Source organism: Rattus norvegicus, chromosome 8 (assembly GCF_036323735.1).
Source record: "Rattus norvegicus strain BN/NHsdMcwi chromosome 8, GRCr8, whole genome shotgun sequence".
NCBI classification, from domain to species: domain Eukaryota; kingdom Metazoa; phylum Chordata; class Mammalia; order Rodentia; family Muridae; genus Rattus; species Rattus norvegicus.
In genome coordinates this window covers 45,763,887-45,775,361 of record NC_086026.1, presented here as the reverse complement: position 1 = coordinate 45,775,361, position 11,475 = coordinate 45,763,887, and the positions used below count along the sequence as shown (strand labels likewise).

Here is an 11,475-nt window from a genome sequence, read left to right as displayed (position 1 = left end):
ATGAAAAGAAGAATTAATCTTGTGAAAATGAAATGTCCTTCTGAAAGAAGTCTGCAGATTCAATGAAGGTTTTAGGGCTATTCTTTAAAGATATAGATAAGACAATCTCAAAATTTGTATGGAAACCCAAACAACCAAAAAGAAATCCTGACCAAAAGGTATGCTGCTGGAGGTACCACCATCCATAATTTAAATTACTTTGCAAAGTTATAATAATAAAAATTAAATGAATAAAACCGTGCTACTGGTACAAAAACAGATGCCTATAGATCAGTGGAACAGAGTAGGGACCTCAGATATCAATCCGTGCTACTACAGCTACACAAATGTGGTGGTTGGAATAAGAATAGCCCCCCATAAGTTCATATATTTGAATGTTTAATCATCAGGGCCTAGCTCTTTTGAGAAAAATTAGAAGGTATGGCCACTTGGAGTGGGTGTGGTCTTTTTTAAGGAATGTGTGTCACTGGAGGTGGGCTTTGAGGTTCCAAAAACCTATGCCAGGTCCAGTTGTTCTGCAGCCTGCAATGAGGATGTAACTCTTGACTGCTCCAGCGACATGTGTGTTGCCATTCTCCCTGACATGATGATAAAGACCTAATCATCTGAAACTGGGACAAGCCCCCCTTAAATGCTTTCCTTTTTAATAGTTACCTTGGTTATGATGTCTCTTCACAGGAACATAACAGTGACTAAGACAATGTGCTGGAATAGTTTTATGTCAATTTAACATAGGCAAACATTGTCTGAAAGGAGGGAATATCAATTAATAAAATACCTCAAGGACATTTGCTCAACTACGTCCATAACAGATTTATCCATAATAATCAGAAACTGGAAACAATATAGGTGCCCCTCAACCAATGAATGAATTTTTTTAAAGATTTATTCATTTATTATATATGAGTACACTGTAGCTGTCTTCAGATACACCAGAAGAGGGCATTGGATCTCTTTACAGATAGTTGTGAGCCACCATGTGGTTGCTGGGAATTGAACTCAGGACCTCTGGTAGAGTAGTCGGGTGCTCTTAACCGCTGAGCCATCTCTCCAGCCCATGAATGAATTTTTTTAATGTGATATATTTACACAGTAGAGTATTATTCAGCTGATCAAAAGAATGACATCACTAAATTTTCAGGCAAATAGATGGAACTAGAAAAACTCATCCTACGTGAGATAACTCATACCTAGAAAGACAAACATGGTATGTACTCATGGATGTTGGCTGTAAAGTAAGGTAAGTCATGCTACAAACCACAGGCCCAAAAAGGCTACGTAACAAGCAGAGCTTAAGAGAAAATACAAAGATCTTCCTGGAAAGGGGAACTACAATAGATTTTGAAGGTGAACTCAGGGAGGGTAGGGGTGAAAAACATAAGGATTGGGTGCAGAGGATGAAGGGAAAGAGCCCTGGGAGAGACATCTGGAATTGGGAGACATTTTGGAATTAAGATAGAAACCTAGTGCAATGGAAACTCCATGGAATCTATGAAAGTGACCTTAGCGAAGACACCTAGTTATGGGGAACAGGGAGCCTGAATGGGCTACCCTCTGTAACCAGTAAAGACTTCTCGTGGAGAGATTGGGACACCAATCCAGCCACAAAACCCACAGTATGTCATGCCTGCAGCATGTGCTGCAACCGGAGTCTAACATAATCTTCATCAGAGAAAGCAGAGAGTTCATCGATCAGCTGATGGAAGAAGATGCAGAATTCCACAGCCAAATATGGGGCAGAGCTCTGGGAAGGCTGCAGAGGGAGGGGAGAAAAGATTGGAGGAGCCAAAATGATCAAGGACACCACAAGACTTCAACCCACAAAATCAACTGACCAGGACTCAAGAGGACAGAAATCAGACAGCCTGGCTGACCTATATGTATTAGGGTTGTACAGCTCAGTGTTCTTGTGGGATTCCTAATGGTGGAAGCAGAGCTGTCTCTGATTATTTTGCCTGCGTTTGAGACCCTTTTCCTCATACTGGGTGGCCTCATCCAGCTTTGACGTGAAAATATGTGCCTAGTCTTATTGTAGCTTATAATGCCATATTTGTTTGATGCCCCTAGGAGGTCCGCCTTTTCTGATGGAAGGGGAAGGTGGGGTAAATCTGAAGGAAAGAGGAAGTGGGAGAGGGAAAACTGCAATCAGGATGTAATATATGAGAAAACAATGTACAAAAAGAAAATTTTTCAAAAACTTGTAGAGTATGTGCATGTATAAATTACAAAATTATTAAATCAGGATAATGAACATATCTATGATATTTGTTATCTCTGTGTGATGAGAATATTCAGAATCCACTCTCCTAGTTATTTGGAAATGTATACTATATTATTATTATTTTACATAAAGTCTACTGTGCAACAGAACACCAGAGCTTGCACTTCCTTTTTTCTATTACCTGTATCCACTAACAATCTTTCCATCTTTTCTCCACAACTTCCCAACTCCTACTCACATTATTTTACTGCATCCTTCTGGGAGATCAACATGATTAGAGTTCATGTGAGGGAACTCACATAGTATTTGCTCTGCTTTGCCTAGCTTTTCACTCATCTAAGGATAAACCCCTAGAAATTGACATTGATGTTTCTAATCGTGCACTCGGCAAGAATACTGAATTTGTTCTCATTAAATCTTCTTTCAGTTACATTCTTGCCAGCAATATAAACATACCCTTTTTCCTGTGTTTTCTAATGATTTCCTTACAAATTGTGACAATTGGGTTGCTAAAGTTGCCATCACAATATTTTAATTTATAGTTCTTCATTTATGCAGTCATCTTAGCTACTTTTCCTGGTGCTATGATAAATCACCCTGAGTAAAGCAACTTAACAGTAAAAATTCTTTTCAGGCAGAAGGTTAAGGCAGCTGGGCACATCGCATCCACAGCTGGAAAGCAGAGAGAGATGATTGCTTGTACACAGCCTTCTCTTTCATTCAGTCCAGTACCTCAGACATGGGATGTAGCTACCCACAGTAGGTGAAGCATCCCATTACAATTTACCTGACCATTTTAATCTCTTACACTTATGAGCAGAGGCTCACCTAATCTAGATGTATCACTCACAAGTGTACCATGAAGTTCGTGTGCCAGGGACATACTTATCCTGTCAAATTGGTAATCAACATTAACCAATACATATTGTCAGGGATACAGTCTAGGGATCTTGATCGGGTTCATCTTCTCTGCCAATTAAAAGACAGGAAAAATTGTCCAGTCCCACTGGTAGCAGAGAAAAAAATCTTGAACACCAAGATAGAATCAGCAGTTAAAGAAAGGTGTTTATTGGGGTGAGGAAACACACGTGCAGCACAGTCACACAGAAAAAGACACTTTGTAAAGCAAACAGCGCTCTCAGAAAGCCAAAAAAGGAAATCTCTTCTAGAGACCTGGGGTTCTTAATGTCTCTGAAGAGCTTTCTTCCCCTACTTTGCGTGTAGTCAGTTTGTAGAAATAAAAGATGGTTGATTGGATGGGAACTGTTATGTGACATGTCCTACTCTGTCCTTAACTTGTTGAGCCATCTTATCAGGAGGTGGCCTGCTGGTGGTAGACAAAAGCCTACAAGACATTTGGGGATTGTTGTAGTTTTGTTTTGTTTTGTTTTAATTTCTTTTCTATTGACAGCAGATTCCTATCTTATACAATATGTCCTGGTTACATTTGGTTTTACCTTTGGTCTTTGGGCTATCTAGTCTTTCATTCTTCATTATCCAATCGTTGTCAGGAAAATGTTCCTTCTAATGAAGTGAGCCTTACATAAAATCAGACATTGATTGGTTATTCCCAAAAGTTCAATTCCACCATCACCTTAGTATACTTTTCAAGCAGGACAGATTGAAGGTCAAAGGTTTTATGGCTCGGTTGGTGTCTACACTTTTCTTTGGTAGACTATAGAGAATCTTCCTGTACAAAGAGACTAAAACGTGAGGGTAATGGCTAGACAACTTGACTATGTTCAATGAATTCTGTGGTTGTGGTCCTTGACAATGAGGCCCCAATGTCAGTTTGTGGAGGAAAATCTTTTGTCCTAGCATCAACCTAGGTTGTCTGGAGATGTCCATGGGACCCCTTGGCCAACAACTCCAGTACCATTATTGGAAGCCTTGCCTACCAGAGATGACCAGTTCATACATCACATCCCCCATTGCAAAGAATGGATCGTTTAGGATCACCTTCATAGATTCCAGGAAGTTTCCATTGCACTAGGTTTCCACACCGTACCCCAATTTCCCCAATTCCAGCTGTATCTCTCCACACTTTCTCCCTCCATCACATCTCCACTGGCCTCACTCCCTACAACCTGACCCCACTCCCATCTTCACTCACTCCAGTCCAACCATAAAATCTATTTCCCCTTCCCAAGGACATCCATACATCCCTGCCTTGACCCTTTCTTATTACTGAGCCCCCTCCTTTTTGTCTAATCCCTCTAAGTCTGCAGACTGTAGCTTGGTTGTCATCCAGTTAATGGTTAATATATACTTGTAAGTGAATATATACCATATTTGTCTTCCCAGACCTGGCTTACCTCACTCAGGGTGATTTTTTTTCTACTTCCATCCATTTGCCTACAAATTTCATGATGCCATTTTTTTTTAAAACAGCTGAGTACCACATTTTCTTTACCCATTCTTCTGTTGAGGAACATCTAGGTTCTACATAGTCTCTGGCTATTATGAGTAAAGTCACAATATACTATCTGAGCAAGTGTCTTTATGGTAAGAAGGAGCATCCTTTGGATATATGCCCAAGAGTAGTAAAGTTGCGTCCTGAGGTAGATGGATTCCCAGTTTTCTAAGAAACTGCCATAGTGGTTTCCATAGTGGTTATGAAAGTTTGCACTTCCACCAGCAATGGACAAGCATTCTCATTGCTCTACATCTTTCCCAGCATGAGCTATCACTTGTTTTGTTGATCTTAGCCATTCAGCTACAAGATGGATCCTCCAAGTAGCTTTGATTTCCATTTCCCTGATGGCTAAGGATGATGAACATTTCTTTAAATGTTTCTCAGCCATTCAAGATTCCTCTATTGAGAATTCCCAGTTTAGATCAGTTCCCCATTTTTAATTGGATTATTTGGTTTTTAATATTTATTTTCTTGAGTTCTTATATATTTTGGATATTAGACCATTATCATATGTGGAGTTGGTAAAAGTCTTTTATCATTCTGTAGGCTTCAACTTTGTCTGACTGTGTCCTTTGCCGTACAGAATGTTTTCTGTTCCATAAAGTCCCATTTATTAGTTGTTGATCTAAGTGCCTGTGTTCTGTTCAGAAAGTTATCTTCTAGTCCAATGAATTCAAGGCTATTCCCCACTTTCTTTTCTGTTAGATTCATTTTACCAGGTTTATTTTATGTTGAGATCTTTGATCCATTTTCAGGCCATTAAGAAACACACGTGTCTCAAAATACAAGGTGGCAGCCAGTCAGATGATGCAGAGGGTAAAGGTGCTTTCTGCAAAGGCTGATAACCTGAGCCCCCATATAGTGGAAGAAGGAGAAGGCTGATTCCTACAAGTTGGCACACACACACATGAGTACACATACACAGAACTGTTGACTACATGAATGCATAAATGCAGCTTAATTCAAGGGACTGCTGCATAGTTACTGGGTATACAAAACATTTAAATTTGATAAATACACATGTTCTTGAGTTTTATACAGAGTGGAAAGTTATGTAGCTATTTACACTCTTTTATATGCAAACATCCAGTTTGACCAGCACCATTTGTTGAAGATGCTATCTCTTTTTTTCCAGTGTGTATTTATGGCTTCTTTATCAAAAATCAGGTGTCCGTAGGTGTGTGGATTTATGTCTGGGTCTTTGATTTGATTCCATTAATCAACATGCCAATTCTATGCCAATACCATGTGGTTCTTATTATATAGCTCTGTAGCACAACTTGAAACCAAGGATGGGGATACCTCCAGAAGTTCTTTTATTGTTCAGTATTGTTTTAGCTATCCTGAAAGTTTTTCTTGTCTGTTTGTTTGCTTTTTCCATATGAACTTGAGTATTGTTTTTTCAAATTTTATAAAAAACTCGGTTAAAATTTTGATGGGGAATACATTGAGTCTACAGATTGCTTTTGGCTGGGTGATCATTTCTACTACTTAATCCTACCTATCCATGAGCATGGGTGATCTTTCCATATTCTGATATCTTCTTCAATTTCTTTCTACAAAGGCTTTACATTTCTATCATTCAAGTCTTTCATTTGCTCGACGACAGATACCCCAAGATATTTTATATTATTTGAATCTAGTATAAAAGGTTTTGTTTCCATGATTTCTTGCTCAGATTATTTGTCATACAGTATACAGGAAGGTTGCTAATTTTTTTATTTTTTAATTAATCTTGTATGAAAGTATTTGCCAGCTGTAGAAGTTCCATGGTAGAATATTTGGGGCCACTCATATATACTATCATAACATCTGCAAGTAATGATACTTTGACTTCTTCCTTCCCAATTTATACCTACCAACTTCAGTTGCCTTACTGGTCTAGGTAAAATTTCAACTATATTGAATAAATATGGAGGGCATGGACAATCTTGTCTTGCTCCTGTTTTGTTGTAAGATTATTTTTTTCTCTATTTTTGTGTATGTTGGTAACCTAAGGTTGGTGTTTTTCTTCTAGCATTTTCTGTATGGCTATATTTGTAGATAGATAATGTTTAAATTTGACTTAAGAAATGTCATATTTGAGTGAAAGCTTTGTTGGGTGTAGTAGTCAAGCTGAGCCATGGTGGTTGCATAGAGTTTGTACCTCATCAGTCCAGGCTCTTTTGGCTTTTAGAGTTTCCATTAAGAAGTCTGATGTAATTCTAATAGGTCTGCCTTTATGTGTTACTTGGTCTTTTTCCTTTGCATATTTTAATATTCTTTCTTTGTTCTGTAAGTTTAGTTTTTTTTATTATTATCTGGCAAGGGAACTTTCTTTTTAGGTCCAATCTCTTTAGTGTTCTGTAAGCTTCTTGTACCATTAAAGGTATGCTCTTCTTTAGGTTAGAAAATTTTTCTTCTATAATTTTGTTGAAAATATTTTCTAGAACTTTGATCTAGAATTCTTCTCCTTCCTCTCCTAGGTTTAGTCTTTTCATAAAATTCCATATTTTCTGGATGTTTTATGTCAGGAATTTTATAGACTTAACATTTTCTTTGACCAATGTATCCATTTTTAATATCATATATTCAATGCCTCAGATTCTTCTGTCTCTTGTATTCTGTTGTATTTCTTCTTGAAATATAAGTGAAATTCAAGAAAATTAAACCAAGTTATATGTACAATCCATTACTATTGAAAAACTACATATCCACACAACCACCACTCAGTTAAGTTATATTTTCATTTCCAATAAGTTTGCTAGCATGAGTTATCCTCACCCTACATGACTACTTCCTGATTGTAACCATCATATATTATTTTTACCTGCCTTTGAAAGAAAAGAGCTAGTAATTTTCCACCAGCCTCAGCGCACCAAACAGCCCCTCCCATCCAGGAAGGAATGTTCCAATCTTATCTGACCACATAGTTCCTGGAATGACTCCAAGATTCAGGGCAGTCCTTTCCTCCCAGGAAGGGTTGTCCCAACCTTATCTAATAGCAGTCCCAGTTATATAGATCAAAGACCCCTATGCTGCCTGAGTTGGCAGCAACCTAAAGGTCAATTGAGCCCACCAATGCTTGCATGTCCAATCACCATTGCTGTAACTGCTCTTTACAAAATGTATAAAAACTGTACTAATGGATAGTTCAGGGTCACCTCTCCTCTGAATGTAGGCCAACCCCAACATGCTGGAATAATAAATCTCTTGCTTTTGCATCAATCTCCAGTCCCATGTCTCATTCATAGGAGTCTCCCAGTAGTTAGGATGTAGGTCAAGTCTTACATCTTCAATGTTATAAAAAGTATCAACTACTTTCATGTGAAGTTTTTCACTCAGATAAAGTTTAAAATTCATACATATTGAGATTCTTCAATGTGTGTATGTGAGCTTAATCCCTTATTAATTGTTAAATAATATGAACATATCAATTGCTTATTTTCTTATATGGGTTGGTTGGGAATTTGAACTTTTAAGCAAGCACATCAAATCCACCGAACATGACCACTCTACTGGGGGAAAAAGTTTATTGGGGGACAAACTGCCAGGCTGTATCACAAGAGTAAAGCAATCCAGCCAGAAAGATCACATATACTTTGTGAAGTGCTTGAGGTTTAAGGCCAGATCCTTTTCTCTCAGGACACACATATACACCCCATGGATAGAACAAGGTCCCTGGGCTGAGCAGGCTAAAAGCGATCTGTGCCTGTGACAATCAGGCCAGTTTATGGGTAGTAAATGTCCTGTTGGGAAGGAATGGGAAAACTATAATTATCTGTTAAACAAGCTCCCTGAGTCACAGGGTTTCTGAGAAATTCACAAGTAGATAAGCATTGTCTTTTTGACATGGCCCAGGAAGTTTGAGCTAAGACAAGGAAGGAATTCAAGCATTTACATGACCATATAAAAAGTATTGCCTATGAATACTGCAAGCAAATACATGGCCAGATAAAAATATTAGCTCTAGGATTAGCATGTCCATAAAAATCCCATGGAAATGCCCCTAATAAGCAGCTCACTATTCTCAGCCCTCCATGGAAGCAATAGTTTACATCCTCCAGGGCCAAGTAATCTTGATGAAAATAGTAACCCAAAGAAAGGTAGATAGATGCAGTAGACCGACAAGTGCAAGTTGACAAGGTGATTCATAGGAGCTTCTACTTAGGTGTAATAAGAATCGGGGAGCTCAAGGCTGGCCTAAGGTTTGGAGCTCATCACAAAGAGATTATACTAGCGGGTCCCAAGAGCCAAAGGCAGAGAAGAGATGGTCCAGGAAGCTAAGACTTGAAAGACTAGAAGGATGGTGGAAGCTAACAAAGAGGGAATCCCTGGGACTGTTCTGTCTAAACACTGTTGAAGCAAGGCACAGATCCATGAGACCTCTAAGACACTTCTCTCAATTTGCCTGATTTTTAAAGGTTTTTATAATGTGTGTGTGTGTGTGTGTGTGTGTGTGTGTGTGTGTGTCTATGTCTGTGTGTATGGGTTTGTGTCTGTGTGTGTGTGCCACACATGAGGAGGAGAAGGAGTTGGATCTTCTGGAGCTAAAGCTACAGGAAAAGTTGGGAACCTGAATACTAAGAACTATGTGCAGGTCCACTGGAATAGCAGCAAAATGCTCTGAAGCACTGAGTTATCTCTACAACCATTCCAAAAAATGTCTTCTGAGAAGTCGCATCAAATTATTATATATAGAATATGATATTGATGTATAATGATTTTAAAAGAGAAATCATATCAAAGGCAAGAGAGTAGGCCCTAACATCTAATAGCCACAGGCAAGAGTATACAAAATAATCAAACTGCATTTATATATTTAGAAATATGTAACAATTCAGGAAAAAGGAATCATAAATTTAGAGGAGAAAATGGAGTACACAGGAGAGTCTGGAGGGCTGAGAGAAAAAGAGGAAATTATATAATTATATTTTAGTTTCAAAAGATAAAATAATTTAAAAAGTATTATTTTAAAAAAGAAATCCTAAAGGAGGGATAATATGTCAAGCAAAGAGCATAAAGACAGATAACACACACATGAATTTAACTTTTTGAGTTTATTTTTGATAGCAGATAGTTTTCTGTCCTTGAATAAAACATATTTTTGTGTCTTCAATGTCTATTAAATAAGAATAGTTAAATAATTTATAAGGCCCTTTAATGAATAAATGGCTCTTAATTATTGATAAAACATGCATAATATTAAATATTGGACAAATGACAAATGTTGGCATGCTAAGACACAGGCTTTGAACCCTGACCATCCTAACAATACAAAAAGTGCTATTGTGCTCAATGTTTATAAATTACAGAAAAATAGCTTATAAATGAGAAAAAATGACTATTAATTATGGATTTGTGCATATTCAATAAAGAAGTACAATTTTTCATTAAAAAAATAAATATTGATAGAGTTTAGGCAGAGTAAGAGTCAGGAAAAACAAAACTGTGTTAAAATCTTGCTCAAATAAGATTTGCAACCCTCTTTATGGGATGAATGTAGTTTGTTGGTAGAACAATTGCCCAGGATCCTTGAAGACCTACATTCACTCCATAGTGGCATAAACTTCTCTTCTTCTACAAGAAAGGGAAAAAATGACCAGACCTTGAACCTCTTATGGCAACATTGCATCGTCTTATCCAAGCACAGCTCCTTCCATATGAATACTGCTCACTGACAAATCACACCACTGCACCTCATGATACTGCTCCTCTGTTAAAGTATTATCTTACCCAAGGTTTTCCTCAGAGCAACTTTGACATCCTTATTTCTCAGACTATAGATCAAAGGGTTCAACATGGGCACCACAATTGTATAGAACAAGGAAGAAACTTTTCCTTGGTCAAGGGGCAAAATGGAAGGTGGCTTGAGATACATGAAAGCCCCAGAACCAAATAACAGACAAACCACAATCAAGTGGGAGCTGCAGGTGCTGAAGGCCTTGGATCTGCCCTCCGTGGAATGCATGCGAAGAATGCTAGAGAGGATGAGGGCATACGAAATGAAGATGGAGACAATGGGCACAGCAATATCAATGGCCACCACAATAAAGACTACCAGCTCATTTATGAAGGTGCTGTTGCAGGAGAGCTCAAGAAGAGGAAGGATGTCACACATGAAGTGGTTGACAAGGTTGTCAGCACAGAAGGTCAGATTCATTAGGTTCCCTGTATGGGCCATGGCCTCAGAGAAACCCATCACATAGGCTCCTAGTAAAAGGAGTAAACAAACCTGGGGAGACATGGTGACTGTGTACATCAGGGGGTTACAGATGGCAACATAACGGTCATATGCCATGGCTGACAGAATGAAGGTCTCAGAGACAACAAAGAAACAGAAGAAAAACAACTGTGTCATACACCCTGAGTGTGAGATGATGTTCTTCTTTGAGATAAAACTCATGAGCATTTTAGGGATGATGGTGGAGGAAAAACAGAAATCTACTACAGAAAGATTGAAGAGAAAGAAGTACATAGGGGTGTGCAGGTGAGAGTTCAGCCCTATCAGGAAGATCAAGCCCAGGTTCCCCACCACAGTCACCATGTAGAAACCTAGAAAGAGAAAGAAGAGGGGCAGGCGGAGTCCTGGCTGGTCTGTCAGACCTGCGAGGATGAACTCTGTCACAGAGGAATTCTTGACAGTCATTCTTCTCGGGAGGGAAACCTGTGTGACAGAGAAGAAAACCAGTGGAGAAAAAGAAGCATCACCACCGTCCTCACAAATCTATGTCCTCTTTGTGAAAATGGAACCCAAAGGAAGTTTGAACTGTGTTAGGAAGGTTTAAACTATTTACAGAGCATGATAGTGAACTAGCAGGTGACTCTCTAACTTCCAGAGCACAGTAAGGACTACACT

General features: G+C 38.6%; 1 protein-coding gene across 1 annotated transcript; it reads right to left on the bottom strand.

The window, feature by feature from the left end:
* Positions 1-10,335: 10,335 nt before the first annotated feature.
* On the bottom strand, positions 10,336-11,265 carry Olr1198 (olfactory receptor 1198). Its single transcript, NM_001000436.1, has one exon. The coding sequence runs from the start codon at positions 11,263-11,265 to the stop codon at positions 10,336-10,338; it is 930 nt and encodes a 309-aa protein (NP_001000436.1).
* Between the last annotated feature and the right edge of the window lie 210 nt (positions 11,266-11,475).

What these genes read in the sequence shown, in the direction of transcription:
- Olr1198 (NM_001000436.1), bottom strand. Translation starts at nt 11,265, where the DNA reads ATGACTGTCAAGAATTCCTCTGTGACAGAGTTCATCCTCGCAGGTCTG.